At 59.4% G+C, this 18299-nt stretch overlaps 1 protein-coding gene across 1 annotated transcript; it reads left to right on the top strand.

Annotated features, from left to right (window-relative positions):
- Window positions 1–8: 8 nt before the first annotated feature.
- On the top strand, window positions 9–10841 carry LOC144490818 (adenylate cyclase type 6-like). Its single transcript, XM_078208514.1, has 4 exons — window positions 9–247; window positions 3822–4026; window positions 5707–5831; window positions 10708–10841. The coding sequence occupies exons 1-4, from the start codon at window positions 137–139 to the stop codon at window positions 10834–10836; spliced, it is 570 nt and encodes a 189-aa protein (XP_078064640.1). The 5' UTR covers window positions 9–136; the 3' UTR covers window positions 10837–10841.
- The last annotated feature ends 7458 nt before the right edge of the window (window positions 10842–18299 follow it).

Here is an 18299-nt window from a genome sequence, read left to right as displayed (position 1 = left end):
GGAGATGGAGGAACTCCAAGCCTACAACCGTCGCCTGCTTCACAACATTCTGCCCAAGGACGTAGCCGCCCACTTCCTCGCTCGGGAGAGACGGAACGACGAGCTGTATTACCAGTCCTGCGAGTGTGTGGCCGTCATGTTCGCTTCTATCAGCAACTTCTCTGAGTTCTACGTGGAGCTGGAGGCCAACAACGAAGGGGTGGAGTGTCTGAGACTCCTGAACGAAATCATCGCCGACTTCGACGAGGTGACCGGAGGGAGGGAGGGGAGTGGGAGTGGGGTGATGGGCGGGGGGGGGGTTGCTGTAAAAGAGAGGTTTGCGAGTGTGTGAGAGAGAGATGGGGAAAGAGGGGGGGAGGTGAGAGAGGCAGTGTGTGTGTTTATATTCGTGTGTGTGTGTGCTCAAGTACGTGTGTGTATGTGTGAGTGTAGGCAAGTGTCTGTGCGTTTGTGTGTGTGTGTGTAAGGGTGTGTGTGTGTGTGTGTAAGGGTGTGTGTGTGTGTGTGTAAGGGTGTGTGCGTGTGTAAGGGTGTGTGCGTGTGTAAGGGTGTGCGTGTGTGTAAGGGTGTGTGTGTGTGTGTGTAAGGGTGTGTGTGTGTGTAAGGGTGTGTGTGTGTAAGGGTGTGTGTGTGTAAGGGTGTGTGCGTGTGTAAGGGTGTGTGCGTGTGTAAGGGTGTGCGTGTGTAAGGGTGTGCGTGTGTGTGCGTGTGTAAGGGTGTGTGCGTGTGTAAGGGTGTGCGTGTGTAAGGGTGTGCGTGTGTGTGTGTGTGTGTAAGGGTGTGCGTGTGTGTGCGTGTGTAAGGGTGTGCGTGTGTGTGTGTAAGGGTGTGCGTGTGTGTGTGTGTGTAAGGGTGTGTGTGCGTGTGTAAGGGTGTGCGTGTGTAAGGGTGTGCGTGTGTAAGGGTGTGCGTGTGTAAGGGTGTGCGTGTGTGTGTGTAAGGGTGTGCGTGTGTGCGTGTGTAAGGGTGTGCGTGTGTAAGGGTGTGTGTGTGTGTAAGGGTGTGTGTGTGTGTAAGGGTGTGTGTGTGTGTAAGGGTGTGCGTGTGTGTGTGTGTGTAAGGGTGTGCGTGTGTAAGGGTGTGCGTGTGTAAGGGTGTGCGTGTGTGTGTGTAAGGGTGTGCGTGTGTAAGGGTGTGCGTGTGTAAGGGTGTGCGTGTGTAAGGGTGTGCGGGTGTAAGGGTGTGCGTGTGTGTGTGTAAGGGTGTGCGTGTGTGCGTGTGTAAGGGTGTGCGTGTGTAAGGGTGTGTGTGTGTGTAAGGGTGTGTGTGTGTGTAAGGGTGTGCGTGTGTGTGTGTGTGTAAGGGTGTGCGTGTGTAAGGGTGTGCGTGCGTGTGTGTGTAAGGGTGTGTGTGTGTTAAGGGTGTGTGTGTGTGTGTAAGGGTGTGCGTGTGTGTGTGTGTAAGGGTGTGCGTGTGTAAGGGTGTGCGTGTGTAAGGGTGTGCGTGTGTAAGGGTGTGTGTGTGTAAGGGTGTGCGTGTGTGTGTGTAAGGGTGTGCGTGCGTGTGTGTAAGGGTGTGCGTGTGTGTGTAAGGGTGTGCGTGTGTAAGGGTGTGCGTGTGTAAGGGTGTGCGTGTGTGAGGGTGTGCGTGTGTGAGGGTGTGCGTGTGTAAGAGTGTGCGTGTGTGTAAGGGTGTGCGTGTGTAAGGGTGTGCGTGTGTGTAAGGGTGTGCGTGTGTGTAAGGGTGTGCGTGTGTAAGGGTGTGCGTGTGTGTAAGGGTGTGTGTGTGTGTAAGGGTGTGCGTGTGTGTGTGTGTGTAAGGGTGTGCGTGTGTAAGGGTGTGCGTGTGTGTGTGTGTAAGGGTGTGTGTGTGTGTAAGGGTGTGTGTGTGTGTGTGTAAGGGTGTGCGTGTGTGTGTGTGTAAGGGTGTGCGTGTGTAAGGGTGTGCGTGTGTAAGGGTGTGCGTGTGTAAGGGTGTGCGTGTGTAAGGGTGTGTGTGTGTAAGGGTGTGCGTGTGTGTGTGTAAGGGTGTGCGTGTGTGTGTGTAAGGGTGTGCGTGTGTGTGTGTAAGGGTGTGCGTGTGTGTGTGTAAGGGTGTGCGTGTGTAAGGGTGTGCGTGTGTAAGGGTGTGCGTGTGTGAGGGTGTGCGTGTGTAAGGGTGTGCGTGTGTAAGAGTGTGCGTGTGTGTAAGGGTGTGCGTGTGTAAGGGTGTGCGTGTGTGTAAGGGTGTGCGTGTGTAAGGGTGTGCGTGTGTGTAAGGGTGTGTGTGTGTAAGGGTGTGTGTGCGTAAGGGTGTGCGTGTGTAAGGGTGTGCGTGTGTAAGAGTGTGCGTGTGTAAGGGTGTGCGTGTGTAAGGGTGTGTGTGTGTAAGGGTGTGCGTGTGTGTGTGTAAGGGTGTGCGTGTGTGTGTGTAAGGGTGTGCGTGTGTGTGTGTAAGGGTGTGCGTGTGTAAGGGTGTGCATGTGTGAGGGTGTGCGTGTGTGAGGGTGTGCGTGTGTAAGGGTGTGCGTGTGTAAGAGTGTGCGTGTGTGTAAGGGTGTGCGTGTGTAAGGGTGTGCGTGTGTGTAAGGGTGTGCGTGTGTGTAAGGGTGTGCGTGTGTAAGGGTGTGCGTGTGTAAGGGTGTGCGTGTGTGTAAGGGTGTGCGTGTGTGTAAGGGTGTGCGTGTGTGTAAGGGTGTGCGTGTGTGTAAGAGTGTGCGTGTGTGTAAGGGTGTGCGCGTGTAAGGGTGTGCGCGTGTAAGGGTGTGCGCGTGTAAGGGTGTGCGCGTGTAAGGGTGTGGGCGTGTGTGGGTGAGTGTGAGGGTGTGTGTGTCAGTGAGTGTGAGGGTGTGTGTGTGAGTGAGTGTGAGGGTGTGTGTGAGGGTGTGTGTGTGAGTGAGTGTGAGGGTGTGTCAGTGAATGTGAGTGTGAGGGTGTGTCAGTGAGTGTGAGGGTGTGCCAGTGAGTGTGAGGGTGTGTCAGTGAGTGTGAGGGTGTGTGTGTCAGTGAGTGTGAGGGTGTGTGTGTCAGTGAGTGTGAGGGTGTGTCAGTGAGTGTGAGGGTGTGTGTGTCAGTGAGTGAGTGTGAGGGTGTGTGTGTCAGTGAGTGTGAGGGTGTGTGTGTCAGTGAGTGTGAGGGTGTGTGTGTCAGTGAGTGTGAGTGTGTGTGTGTCAGTGAGTGTGAGGGTGTGTGTGTCAGTGAGTGTGAGGGTGTGTGTGTGTCAGTGAGTGTGAGGGTGTGTGTGTCAGTGAGTGTGAGGGTGTGTGTGTCAGTGAGTGTGAGGGTGTGTGTCAGTGAGTGAGTGTGAGGGTGTGTGTGTCAGTGAGTGTCAGGGTGTGTGTGTCAGTGAGTGTGAGGGTGTGTGTGTCAGTGAGTGTGAGGGTGTGTGTGTCAGTGAGTGTGAGGGTGTGTGTGTCAGTGAGTGTGAGGGTGTGTGTGTGAGTGAGTGTGAGGGTGTGTGTGTGAGTGAGTGTGAGGGTGTGTGTGTGAGTGAGTGTGAGGGTGTGTGTGTCAGTGAGTGTGAGGGTGTGTGTGTCAGTGAGTGTGAGGGTGTGTGTGTCAGTGAGTGTGAGGGTGTGTGTGTGAGTGAGTGTGAGGGTGTGTGTGTCAGTGAGTGTGAGGATGTGTGTGTCAGTGAGTGTGAGGGTGTGTGTGTCAGTGAGTGTGAGGGTGTGTGTGTGAGTGAGTGTGAGGGTGTGTGTGTGAGGGTGTGTGTGTGAGTGAGTGTGAGGGTGTGTGTGTCAGTGAGTGTGAGGGTGTGTGTGTGAGTGAGTGTGAGGGTGTGTGTGTGAGTGTGTGTGAGGGTGTGTGTGTGAGTGAGTGTGAGGGTGTGTGTGTGGGGTACTCAGTCAGCGGGCTCTCTCGGAGGATTTGTGAGTGTCACCGTGTGTCTCTCCTCGATAGATTATCAGTGAAGACCAGTTTCGGCAGCTGGAGAAGATTAAAACCATCGGCAGCACCTACATGGCAGCCTCGGGGCTGAACGATTCCACGTATGACAGGACTGGAAAATCTCACATCATGGCCCTGGCCGACTACGCCACGCGACTGATGGACCAAATGAAATATATTAACGAGCACTCCTTCAACAATTTCCAGATGAAGATCGGTCAGTGAGCACAGGGCCTCCCCCCCTCTCTCGCCCGCCTTCCCCCTTCTCTCTCCCCCGCCCTCCCCCCCTCTCTCCCCCGCCCTCCCCCCCTCTCTCCCCCGCCCTCCCCCTCTCTCCCCCGCCCTCCCCCTCTCTCCCCCGCCCTCCCCCTCTCTCCCCGCCCTCCCCCTCTCTCCCCCGCCCTCCCCCTCTCTCCCCCGCCCTCCCCCTCTCTCCCCCGCCCTCCCCCTCTCTCCCCCGCCCTCCCCCCCTCTCTCCCCCGCCCTCCCCCCTCTCTCCCCCGCCCTCCCCCCTCTCTCCCCCGCCCTCCCCCCTCTCTCCCCCGCCCTCCCCCCTCTCTCCCCCGCCCTCCCCCCTCTCTCCCCCGCCCTCCCCCCTCTCTCCCCGCCCTCCCCCTCTCTCTCCCGCCTTCCCCCCCTCTCTCGCGCGCCTTCCCCCTCTCGCACGCACACACTCTCTCGCACGCACACACTCTCTCGCACGCACACACTCTCTCGCACGCACACACTCTCTCGCACGCACACACTCTCTCGCACGCACACTCTCTCGCACGCACGCACCCTCTCGCACGCACGCACCCTCTCGCACGCACGCACCCTCTCGCACGCACGCACCCTCTCGCACGCACGCACCCTCTCGCACGCACGCACCCTCTCGCACGCACGCACCCTCTCGCACGCACGCACCCTCTCGCACGCACGCACCCTCTCGCACGCACGCACCCTCTCGCACGCACGCACCCTCTCGCACGCACGCACCCTCTCGCACGCACGCATGCACACACTCACTCACTCTCTCGCACGCACACACACACTCACTCTCTCTCTCACACGCACACACACACTCACTCTCTCTCTCACACGCACACACACACTCACTCTCTCACACGCACACACACACTCACTCTCTCTCTCACACGCACACACACACTCACTCTCTCTCTCACACGCACACACACTCTCTCTCTCACACGCACACACACACACACTCACTCTCTCTCTCACACGCACACACACACTCTCTCTCTCTCACACGCACACACACACTCACTCTCTCTCTCACACACACGCACGCACACACTCACTCTCTCTCTCTCTCTCTCACACGCACACACACTCTCTCTCTCTCACACGCACACACACTCACTCTCTCTCTCACGCACACACACACTCACTCTCTCTCTCACACGCACACACACTCTCTCTCTCTCACACGCACACACACACTCACTCTCTCTCTCACACACACGCACACACTCTCTCTCACACACACACACACACTCACTCTCTCTCTCACACGCACACACACTCTCTCTCTCTCACACGCACACACACACTCACTCTCTCTCTCACACACACACACACACTCTCTCTCACACACACACACACTCTCACACGCACACTCTGAGACACAGACACACACACTGACACTCATACATCGATACCTACACACACAGATAAAGACACTGCTATCCCCGTAACCCCACATATAAAGGGGACAATTTAGCATGGCCAATCCACCCTAACCTACACATCTTTGGACACTAAGGGACAATTTAGCATGGCCAATCCACCCTAACCTACACATCTTTGGGACACTAAGGGACAGATTAGCATGGTGATACTGTCTCTCTCCAGGTTGGACTCTGTCTCTATCCGTCTCCTTCCTGTCCCTCAGGTCTGAACATCGGGCCGGTGGTGGCGGGAGTGATCGGGGCTCGCAAACCCCAGTACGACATCTGGGGAAACACCGTTAATGTGGCGAGCCGTATGGACAGCACCGGCGTCCCAGACAAGATTCAGGTAATGTTCCACACACTGCGGTACACCGCAGAGGAACAGGCAGGCTGGGAGCACCGTTAGAGACGGGAATACACAGGCTGGGAGCGCGGTTAGAGATGGGAATACACAGGCTGGGAGCACCGTTAGAGACGGGAATACACAGGCTGGGAGCACCGTTAGAGACGGGAATACACAGGCTGGGAGCGCGGTTAGAGATGGGAATACACAGGCCGGGAGCGCGGTTAGAGATGGGAATACACAGGCTGGGAGCGCGGTTAGAGACGGGAATACACAGGCTGGGAGCGCGGTTAGAGATGGGAATACACAGGCTGGGAGCGCGGTTAGAGATGGGAATACACAGGCTGGGAGCGCGGTTAGAGACGGGAATACACAGGCTGGGAGCGCGGTTAGAGATGGGAATACACAGGCTGGGAGCGCGGTTAGAGACGGGAATACACAGGCCGGGAGCGCGGTTAGAGATGGGAATACACAGGCTGGGAGCACGGTTAGAGATGGGAATACACAGGCTGGGAGCGCGGTTAGAGACGGGAATACACAGGCTGGGAGCGCCGTTAGAGACGGGAATACACAGGCCGGGAGCGCCGTTAGAGACGGGAATACACAGGCTGGGAGCACGGTTAGAGATGGGAATACACAGGCTGGGAGCGCCGTTAGAGACGGGAATACACAGGCTGGGAGCGCGGTTAGAGATGGGAATACACAGGCTGGGAGCGCCGTTAGAGACGGGAATACACAGGCTGGGAGCGCCGTTAGAGATGGGAATACACAGGCCGGGAGCGTGGTTAGAGACGGGAATACACAGGCTGGGAGCGCGGTTAGAGACGGGAATACACAGGCTGGGAGCGCGGTTAGAGACGGGAATACACAGGCTGGGAGCGCGGTTAGAGACGGGAATACACAGGCTGGGAGCGCGGTTAGAGACGGGAATACACAGGCTGGGAGCGCGGTTAGAGACGGGAATACACAGGCTGGGAGCACCGTTAGAGACGGGAATACACAGGCCGGGAGCGCGGTTAGAGACGGGAATACACAGGCTGGGAGCGCGGTTAGAGATGGGAATACACAGGCCGGGAGCACGGTTAGAGATGGGAATACACAGGCTGGGAGCGCGGTTAGAGATGGGAATACACAGGCTGGGAGCGCGGTTAGAGATGGGAATACACAGGCTGGGAGCGCGGTTAGAGATGGGAATACACAGGCCGGGAGCACGGTTAGAGACGGGTGTGCACGAGATACATAGAACCATAGAAGATAGGAGCAGGACGAGGCCATTCGGCCCTTCGAGGCTGCTCCCCCATCCATCGCCATCACGGCTGACCATCCAACCCAACAGCCTAATCCTGCTTTCCCCCCATAACCTTTGACCCCCGTTCGCCCCCCAGTGCGACACCCAGCCCCCTCTTGAATACATTCAATGTTTTGGCGTCAACTCCTTCCTGTGGGAATGAATTCCACAGGCTCAGCGGGTGAAGAAATATCTCCCCACCTCCGTCCTAAATGGTCTCCCCCCAATCCTCAGACTGTGACCCCCCCTGGTTCTGGACTCCCCCCACCATCGGGAACATCCTCCCTCCATCTACCCTGTCCAGTCCTGTTAGAATTTTATAAGTCTCTATGAGATCCCCCCCTCTGAACTCCAGTGAAAATAATCCTAACCTGGTCAATCTCTCCTCATCCATCAGTCCCCCGGGAATCAGCCTGGGAAACCTTCGCTGCGCTCCCTCGAGAGCAAGAACATCCTTCCTCAGAAAAGTAGGCCCAAACTGCACACAATACTCTGGGTGTGGCCTCACCAAGGCCCTGTATAATCGCAGCAACACATCACTCGCTCCTCTACTCGAGAAACCTCTCGCAATGAAGACCAACAGACCATTAGCCTTCTTCACCACCTGCTGCACCTGCATGCTTACCCTCAGCGACTGGTGCACAAAGACACCCAGGTCCCTCTGCACACTCCCCCTCTCCCAATTTATACCCACTCGGGTAGCGATCTGCCGCCTTGTTTTTGCTTCCAAAGTGAAAAACCTCACATTTATCCAAATTATACTGCATCTGCCAATGATTAGCCCACTCACCCAACCTGTCCAGCTCGTTCTGAAGGATCATCATAGAAACCCTACAGCACAGAAAGAGGCCATTCGACCCATCGAGTCTGCACCGACCACAATCCCACCCAGGCCCTACCCCCAGATCCACCCGCTAATCCCTCTAACCTACGCATCTCAGGACACTAAGGGGCAAATTTTTAGCATGGCCAATCAACCTAAACCCGCACGTCTTTCAGACTGTGGGAGGAAACCGGAGCACCCGGAGGAAACCCACGCAGACACGGGGAGAATGTGCAAACTCCGCACAGACGGTGACCCGAGCCGGGAATCGAACCCGGGTCCCTGGAGCTGTGAAGCAGCAGTGCTAACCCACTGTGCTACCCTACAGAGGATCTCTGTATCCTCATCACAGTTTACCCTCCCACTCAACTTGGTGTCATCTGGAAACTGAGATGTTACATGTTGCCCCCTCATCCAAATCATTAATATATATTGTGAATAGCTGGGGTCCCAGCACTGATCTCTGTGGCACCCCACTAGTTAGTACCTGCCAATTTGAGAAGCACCCATTAATTCCTCCTTTTTGTATCCTCTCTGCCAACCAGTTTTCTATCCATCTCAATACGCTTCCCCCAATCCCATGCAATATAATCTCTTGTGCAGGACTTTGTCAAACGCTTTCTGAAACGCAGCCTGCAAGTGTGTTGCACACAAGAAAACGCAGTGCGGCGCTCCCTCAGCACTGACCCTCCCACAGTGCGGTGCTCCCTCAGCACTGACCCTCCCCACAGTGCGGTGCTCCCTCAGCACTGACCCTCCCCACAGTGCGGTGCTCCCTCAGCACTGACCCTCCCCACAGTGTGGCGCTCCCTCAGCATTGACCCTCCCACAGTGCGGCGCTCCCTCAGCACCGACCCTCCCACAGTGCGGCACTCCCTCAGCACTGACCCTCCCACACAGTGCGGCACTCCCTCAGCACCGACCCTCCCACAGTGCGGTGCTTCCTCAGCACTGACCCCCTCCCACAGTGCGGTGCTCCCTCAGCACTGACCCTCTCACAGTGCAGCGCTCCCTCAGCACTGACCCTCTCACAGTGCGGCGCTCCCTCAGCACTGACCCTCCCACAGTGCGGTGCTTCCTCAGCACTGACCCTCCCACAGTGCGGCGCTCCCTCAGCACTGACCCTCCCACAGTGCGGCGCTCCCTCAGCACCGACCCTCCCACAGTGCGGTGCTTCCTCAGCACTGACCCTCCCACAGTGCGGCGCTCCCTCAGCACCGACCCTCCCACAGTGCGGTGCTCCCTCAGCACCGACCCTCCCACAGTGCGGTGCTTCCTCAGCACTGACCCTCCCACAGTGCGGCGCTCCCTCAGCACTGACCCTCCCACAGTGCGGCGCTCCCTCAGCACTGACCCTCCCCACAGTGTGGCGCTCCCTCAGCATTGACCCTCCCACAGTGCGGCGCTCCCTCAGCACTGACCCTCCCACAGTGCGGCGCTCCCTCAGCACTGACCCTCCCCACAGTGCGGTGCTCCCTCAGCACTGACCCTCCCACAGTGTGGCGCTCCCTCAGCATTGACCCTCCCACAGTGCGGCGCTCCCTCAGCACCGACCCTCCCACAGTGCGGCACTCCCTCAGCACTGACCCTCCCACACAGTGCGGCACTCCCTCAGCACCGACCCTCCCACAGTGCGGTGCTTCCTCAGCACTGACCCTCCCACAGTGCGGCGTTCCCTCAGCACTGACCCTCCCACAGTGCGGCGCTCCCTCAGCACTGACCCTCCCACAGTGCGGTGCTCCCTCAGCACTGACCCTCCCACAGTGCGGCGCTCCCTCAGCACCGACCCTCCCACAGTGCGGCGCTCCCTCAGCACTGACCCTCCCCACAGTGCGGTGCTCCCTCAGCACTGACCCTCCCCACAGTGTGGCGCTCCCTCAGCATTGACCCTCCCACAGTGCGGCGCTCCCTCAGCACCGACCCTCCCACAGTGCGGCACTCCCTCAGCACTGACCCTCCCACACAGTGCGGCACTCCCTCAGCACCGACCCTCCCACAGTGCGGCGCTCCCTCAGCACCGACCCTCCCACAGTGCGGCGCTCCCTCAGCACTGACCCTCCCACAGTGCGGCGCTCCTCAGCACTGACCCTCCCACAGTGCGGCGCTCCCTCAGCACTGACCCTCCCACAGTGCGACGCTCCCTCAGCACTGACCCTCCCACAGTGCGGCACTCCCTCAGCACTGACCCTCCCACAGTGCGGCGCTCCCCTCAGCACTGACCCTCCCACAGTGCGGCGCTCCCTCAGCACTGACCCTTCCCACAGTGCGGCGCTCCTCAGCACTGACCCTCTCACAGTGCGGCGCTCCCTCAGCACCGACCCTCCCACAGTGCGGCGCTCCCTCAGCACTGACCCTCCCACACAGTGCGGCGCTCCCTCAGCACTGACCCTCTCACAGTGCGGCGCTCCTCAGCACTGACCCTCCCACACAGTGCGGCGCTCCCTCAGCACTGACCCTCCCACAGTGCGGCGCTCCCTCAGCACTGACCCTCTCACAGTGCGGCGCTCCCTCAGCACCGACCCTCCCACAGTGCGGCGCTCCCTCAGCACTGACCCTCCCACACAGTGCGGCGCTCCCTCAGCACTGACCCTCCCACAGTGCGACACTCCCCCAGCGCTTGAGAAGGTGTGTAACCCAGAGGGTCGCAGTGCTGCCGACCCTGGCGGATTGTGGAGTGCGGAGGGAGGGGATACAGGGAGTGTGATGGCTGGTGCTGCATTGCTAACCCCCCTCTCTCTCTCTCTTCCCCCCCCCCCCTCTCTCGCTAGGTGACGGGTGACATGCAGCAAGTTCTGACTGCCAAAGGATACCAGTTGCAGTCTCGGGGCCTGGTCAAGGTGAAAGGCAAAGGAGAGATGCTGACTTATTTCCTCAGCCAGCGTCCAGCTGATAGTTAGCTTGGAGCGAGGTGGGGGGGGTGGCGGGGACGGGGACGGGGGTGGGGGACGGAGCGGGGGAAAGAGGACACAAGTCGGCTGGAGACGTCTGGACCGCTGATCGGTAACATCGGCGTTCCACCGCAGGGAAAAGTGACGGGATAACGAACAATCCGACTGGGGTATCTCCGAGTCCCCGGCCCGGCTGCTCTGTGGAGCCCAGCGCGGTCGAGGATAACTCGGAGCGGCTGTGTGTGTGTGTGTGTGTGTGTGTGTGTGCGCGGGGACGGGGGGACGACTGCCAGCATTGCGAGGACCGATTTCATCCACAGCGGAGGAAGGAGGACGAGATTAATTATCATGGCCATTGTGTCTCTTTTTCAGTGGGAGCTTTGTGTCTGTCTCTGTCTGTCTGTCTCTGCCTCTGTCTCCCCCTCCCTCACACACACACTCTCTCTTTCTCTCTCTCACACTCACTCTCTCTCTCTCTCGCACACACTCTCTCACGCGCACACTCTCTCACGCGCACACTCTCTCACGCGCACTCTCTCTCTCGCGCACACTCTCTCACGCGCACTCTCTCTCACGCGCACTCTCTCTCACGCGCACTCTCTCTCACGCGCACACTCTCTCACGCGCACTCTCTCTCTCGCGCACACTCTCTCACGCGCACTCTCTCTCACGCGCACTCTCTCTCGCGCGCACTCTCTCTCACGCGCACACTCTCACGCGCACACTCTCTCACGCACACTCTCTCACGCGCACACTCTCTCACGCGCACACTCTCTCACGCGCGCACTCTCTCTCTCGCGCGCACTCTCTTCTCGCGCCCACTCTATCTCGCGCGCACTCTCTCTCTCGCGCCACTCTCTCTCGCGCGCACTCTCTCTCTCGCGCGCACTCTCTCTCACGCGCACTCTCTCTCTCACGCACACTCTCACGCGCGCACTCTCTCACGCGCACACTCTCTCACGCGCACACTCCTCACACTCACTCTCTCTCTCTCTCGCACACGCTCTCTCACGCACACGCTCTCTCACGCACACTCTCTCTCACGCACACACTCTCTCTCACGCACACTCTCTCTCACGCACACTCTCTCTCACGCACACTCTCTTCTCACGCACACTCTCCCTCACGCACACTCCCCTCACGCACACTCTCTCTCACGCACACTCTCTCTCACGCACACTCTCTCTCACGCACACTCTCTCTCACGCACACTCTCTCTCACGCACACTCTCTCTCTCTCGCACACACTCTCTCTCTCGCACACACTCTCTCTCTCGCACACACTCCCTCTCGCACACACTCTCTCTCTCGCACACACTCTCTCTCTCGCACACACTCTCTCTCTCGCACCCACACTCTCTCTCTCGCACACACTCTCTCTCTCGCACACACTCTCTCTCTCGCACACACTCTCTCTCTCGCACACACTCTCTCTCTCGCACACACTCTCTCTCTCGCACACACTCTCTCTCTCGCACACACTCTCTCTCTCGCACACACTCTCTCTCTCGCACACACTCTCTCTCTCGCACACACTCTCTCTCTCGCACACACTCTCTCTCTCGCACACACTCTCTCTCTCGCACACACTCTCTCTCTCGCACACACTCTCTCTCTCGCACACACTCTCTCTCTCGCACACACTCTCTCTCTCGCACACACTCTCTCTCTCGCACACACTCTCTCTCTCGCACACACTCTCTCTCTCGCACACACTCTCTCTCTCGCACACACTCTCTCTCTCGCACACACTCTCTCTCTCGCACACACTCTCTCTCTCGCACACACTCTCTCTCTCGCACACACTCTCTCTCTCGCACACACTCTCTCTCTCGCACACACTCTCTCTCTCGCACACACTCTCTCTCTCGCACACACTCTCTCGCACACACTCTCTCTCTCGCACACACTCTCTCTCTCGCACACACTCTCTCTCTCGCACACACTCTCTCTCTCGCACACACTCTCTCTCTCGCACACACTCTCTCTCTCGCACACACTCTCTCTCTCGCACACACTCTCTCTCTCGCACACACTCTCTCTCTCGCACACACTCTCTCTCTCGCACACACTCTCTCTCTCGCACACACTCTCTCTCTCGCACACACTCTCTCTCTCGCACACACTCTCTCTCTCGCACACACTCTCTCTCTCGCACACACTCTCTCTCTCGCACACACTCTCTCTCTCGCACACACTCTCTCTCTCGCACACACTCTCTCTCTCGCACACACTCTCTCTCTCGCACACACTCTCTCTCTCGCACACACTCTCTCTCTCGCACACACTCTCTCTCTCGCACACACTCTCTCTCTCGCACACACTCTCTCTCTCGCACACACCTCTCTCTCGCGCACACTCTCTCTCTCGCGCACACTCTCTCTCTCGCGCACACTCTCTCTCTCGCGCACACTCTCTCTCTCGCGCACACTCTCTCTCTCGCGCACACTCTCTCTCTCGCGCACACTCTCTCTCTCGCGCCACACTCTCTCTCTCGCGCACACTCTCTCTCTCGCGCACACTCTCTCTCTCGCGCACACTCTCTCTCTCGCGCACACTCTCTCTCGCGCGCACTCTCTCTCTCGCGCACACTCTCTCTCTCGCGCACACTCTCTCTCTCGCGCACACTCTCTCTCTCGCGCACACTCTCTCTCTCGCGCACACTCTCTCTCTCGCGCACACTCTCTCTCTCGCGCACACTCTCTCTCTCGCGCACACTCTCTCTCTCGCGCACACTCTCTCTCTCGCGCACACTCTCTCTCTCGCGCACACTCTCTCTCTCGCGCACACTCTCTCTCTCGCGCACACTCTCTCTCTCGCGCACACTCTCTCTCTCGCGCACACTCTCTCTCTCGCGCACACTCTCTCTCTCGCGCACACTCTCTCTCTCGCGCACACTCTCTCTCTCGCGCACACACTCTCGCACACTCTCCCTCTCTCGCACACTCTCTCTCTCTCGCCACACTCTCACTCTCCTCTCACACTCTCACTCTCTCTCGCACACTCTCACTCTCTCTCTCGCACACTCTCTCTCTCTCTCGCGCACACTCTCTCTCTCTCTCGCGCACACACTCTCTCTCTCTCGCGCACACACACTCTCTCTCTCGCACACACACTCTCTCTCTCTCGCACACACTCTCTCTCGCACACACACTCTCTCTCTCGCGCACACTCTCTCTCTCGCACACACTCTCTCTCTCGCACACACTCTCTCTCTCGCACACACTCTCTCTCTCGCACACACACTCTCTCTCGCACACACACTCTCTCTCGCACACACACTCTCTCTCGCACACACTCTCTCGCACACACACTCTCTCTCGCACACACACTCTCTCTCGCACACACACTCTCTCTCGCACACACTCTCTCTCTCTCTCACACACACTCTCTCTCTCTCACACACACACTCTCTCTCACACACACACTCTCTCTCTCGCACACACTCTCTCTCTCTCGCACACACACTCTCTCTCTCGCACACTCTCACTCTCTCTCTCGCACACACTCTCTCTCGCACACACACTCTCTCTCGCACACACACTCTCTCTCGCACACACACTCTCTCTCGCACACACACTCTCTCTCGCACACACTCTCTCTCTCTCTCACACACACTCTCTCTCTCTCACACACACACTCTCTCTCACACACACACTCTCTCTCTCGCACACACTCTCTCTCTCTCGCACACACACTCTCTCTCTCGCGCACACTCTCACTCTCTCTCTCGCACACTCTCACTCTCTCTCTCGCACACTCTCACTCTCTCTCTCGCGCACACTCTCACTCTCTCTCTCGCACACACTCTCACTCTCTCTCTCGCACACACTCTCTCTCTCGCACACACTCTCTCTCTCGCGCACACTCTCTCTCTCGCGCACACTCTCTCTCTCGCACGCACACACACACACTCTCTCTCTGTCTCTCACACCCTCTCGCCCCCCCCGTCTTTCCCCCTCTTCCATTCACCAACATTCCAGCTTCATGACCGCCTCCCAGGCAAGACCTGCGTTCAGCCGAGGACCAAGGGGGCAGATCTCTCCCCGGGAGAGAGAGGGAGGGGGACATCAGAGGAACGGGGGAGGCAGAGAGAGAGAGAGAGAGAAACGACCGTTTGTACCCGTGTGTTTCGGCCGGGTGAAATCCCGTGGACAATGTTGAGACACATTTGCTTATATTTAATTTAATCTTTTTTTTAAAAACGAAATGAGACGCTGCGTGCGGCTGTGAGCCTCGACATTACTACTTATCATTTACTGATTTGCATTTGGTGATCTGTACAGTAATAACATCACCCTAGCCTTCGACGGAGCGGTTCCTGTTCGATAAGGAGTTTGATATATTCTGTATGAATCACAGGTGGAGCCAGCGACAGGGAACGGGAATTATATTCAAATTCTATCATCAACACTGGAACAAAATAAAAAGATAAATTCACTTTCTAAACCCACGCCTGCTTGTCTTCTCTGCAACTGCTCTGTGTTGGAGTTTGCACATTCTCCCCGTGTCTGCGTGGGTTTCCTCCGGGTGCTCCGGTTTCCTCCCACAGTCCAAAGATGTGCAGGTTAGGGTTGATTGGCCGTGCTAAATTGTCCCTTAGTGTCCAAAGATGTGTAGGTTAGGGTGGATTGGCCGTGCTAAATTGTCCCTTAGTGTCCAAAGATGTGTAGGTTAGGGTGGATTGGCCGTGCTAAATTGTCCCTTAGTGTCCAAAGATGTGCAGGTTAGGGTGGATTGGCCATGCTAAATTGTCCCTTAGTGTCCAAAGATGTGCAGGTTAGGTGGATTGGCCATGCTAAATTGTCCCTTAGTGTCCAAAGATGTGTAGGTTAGAGGGATTAGCGGGTAAATATGTAGGATTATGGGGGTAGGGCCTGGGTGGGATTGTGGTCGGTGCAGACTCGATGGGCCGAATGGCCTCTTTCTGTACTGTAGGGTTTCTATGATTTCTATGAGAGGGAGTGGGGGGAGAATGTGGGACTCACTCCCACAGGGGGAGAGTGGGGGGGGAGAATGTGGGACTCACTCCCACGGGGGGGGAGAATGTGGGACTCGCTCCCACAGGGGGGAGAATGTGGGACTCGCTCCCACGGGGGGGAGAATGTGGGACTCACTCCCACGGGGGGGGTGGGGAGGGGGATGGGTGAGATGAATAGTGTCGGAAGTTGGGGGAAGCTGGATAAACACACCAGGGAGCAAGGAATCGAAGGATCCGCCAATGGGGGGGGGGGTGCGAGATGGTGCATGGATGAATTGGGAGGAGACATGTGTGGAGCAGGAATGCTAGCACAGAGCAGAGGGGCTGAATGGCCTGTTAAGGGTGCCGGAAAATTGGACGGGTCCGAGCAGCCTCCGCAGCCTCGGGGATCAGCCCCTCGGGGGCTGGGCGAGTGGGGGAGTGACGGCCAACCCACAGAACCGGCTTCCTGCAACACCGAGTGAAGAGAATTCAACAGGCAGCTCCCCGGGGAGGAGGAGGGGAGGGGAGGGGGGGGGGGGGGGGGAGGGGATGGGGAGGGGGGGGGAGGGGATGGGGAGGGGGGGAGAGGGATGGGGAGGGGGGGAGAGGGATGGGGAGGGGGGGAGAGGGATGGGGAGGGGGGGAGAGGGATGGGGAGGGGGGGAGAGGGATGGGGAGGGGGGGAGAGGGATGGGGAGGGGGGAGAGGGAGAGGGATGGGGAGGGGGGGAGAGGGATGGGGGGGAGAGAGGGGATGGGGGGAGAGAGGGGATGGGGAGGGTGGGGGGGAGAGAGGGAGGGGGAGAGGGGAGGGGGAGGGGAGGGAGGAAGAGGGGAGGGGGGAGATGGGGGGGAGGGAGGGGGGGAGATAGGGAGAGAGGGAGGGGGAGAGGGGAGGGGGAGAGATAGGGAGAGAGGGAGGGGGGAGGGAGGGAAAGGGGGTAACGGCAGGGGAGTGGGAGAATGGGGTACGGGGCAATGGCGTGAGGGGGTAACGGCGTGAGTTGGTGCAGCTCCAGAACCCCCTCCCCCCCGCTGAGTGAGCAACCGGCAGGCCGGGGAGGGGAGGGGGGAGACCCTCGAGGCTCCGAGAACCCTCCCCCCCCCGAGGGCTGAGGGAGAGAGGTGGGGGGGTGAGGGGGTGGAGGAGGAAACGGACTTCTGTCGTTCCACCTTTTGGTTCACCCTGCAGGCCCCAAGGGATGGCTCCTGGTCTGACATCGAGGAGGTGGGAGAACAGGGGGTCCGAGAGGAGGGGGGGTGAGAACAGGGGGTCCGAGAGGAGGGGGGGCGAGAACAGGGGGTCCGAGAGGAGGGGGGGTGAGAACAGGGGGTCCGAGAGGAGGGGGGGTGAGAACAGGGAGTCCGAGAGGAGGGGGGGTGAGAACAGGGAGTCCGAGAGGAGGGGGGGTGAGAACAGGGGGTCCGAGAGGAGGGGGGGTGAGAACAGGGGGTCCGAGAGGAGGGGGGGTGAGAACAGGGGGTCCGAGAGGAGGGGGGGTGAGAACAGGGAGTCCGAGAGGAGGGGGGGTGAGAACAGGGAGTCCGAGAGGAGGGGGGGTGAGAACAGGGGGTCCGAGAGGAGGGGGGGTGAGAACAGGGGGTCCGAGAGGAGGGGGGGCGAGAACAGGGGGTCCGAGAGGAGGGGGGGTGAGAACAGGGGGTCCGAGAGGAGGGGGGGCGAGAACAGGGGGTCCGAGAGGAGGGGGGGCGAGAACAGGGGGTCCGAGAGGAGGGGGGGCGAGAACAGGGGGTCCGAGAGGAGGGGGGGCGAGAGGAGGGGGGGCGAGAGGAGGGGGGGCGGGAACAGGGGGTCCGAGAGGAGGGGGGGCGAGAACAGGGGGTCCGAGAGGAGGGGGGGCGAGAACAGGGGGTCCGAGAGGAGGGGGGGCGAGAACAGGGGGTCCGAGAGGAGGGGGGGCGAGAACAGGGGGTCCGAGAGGAGGGGGGGTGAGAACAGGGGGTCCGAGAGGAGGGGGGGTGAGAACAGGGAGTCCGAGAGGAGGGGGGGTGAGAACAGGGAGTCCGAGAGGAGGGGGGGCGAGAACAGGGGGTCCGAGAGGAGGGGGGGTGAGAACAGGGAGTCCGAGAGGAGGGGGGGCGAGAACAGGGGGTCCGAGAGGAGGGGGGGTGAGAACAGGGAGTCCGAGAGGAGGGGGGGTGAGAACAGGGAGTCCGAGAGGAGGGGGGGTGAGAACATGGGGTCCGAGAGGAGGGGGGGTGAGAACAGGGGGTCCGAGAGGAGGGGGGGTGAGAACAGGGGGTCCGAGAGGAGGGGGGGCGAGAACAGGGGGTCCGAGAGGAGGGGGGGTGAGAACAGGGGGTCCGAGAGGAGGAGGGGTGAGAACAGGGAGTCCGAGAGGAGGGGGGGCGAGAACAGGGGGTCCGAGAGGAGGGGGGGTGAGAACAGGGGGTCCGAGAGGAGGGGGGGTGAGAACAGGGAGTCCGAGAGGAGGGGGGGTGAGAACAGGGGGTCCGAGAGGAGGGGGGGGGAGAGAGCAGGGGGTCCG

This window comes from Mustelus asterias, unplaced genomic scaffold (assembly GCF_964213995.1).
Source record: "Mustelus asterias unplaced genomic scaffold, sMusAst1.hap1.1 HAP1_SCAFFOLD_3849, whole genome shotgun sequence".
In the NCBI taxonomy this organism is placed as follows: Eukaryota; Metazoa; Chordata; class Chondrichthyes; order Carcharhiniformes; family Triakidae; genus Mustelus; species Mustelus asterias.
The sequence above is the reverse complement of the archived record's forward strand: the minus strand, read 5'-3'. Positions and strand labels throughout refer to the sequence as shown.

Bases quoted from the DNA above. Each gene is read 5' to 3' on its own strand.
- LOC144490818 (XM_078208514.1), top strand. From the start codon at position 137: ATGTTCGCTTCTATCAGCAACTTCTCTGAGTTCTACGTGGAGCTGGAG. The intron at 248-3,821 runs GTGACCGGAGGG...TCTCCTCGATAG, and splicing joins TCATCGCCGACTTCGACGAG to ATTATCAGTGAAGACCAGTT. The intron at 4,027-5,706 runs GTCAGTGAGCAC...CCTGTCCCTCAG, and splicing joins CAATTTCCAGATGAAGATCG to GTCTGAACATCGGGCCGGTG.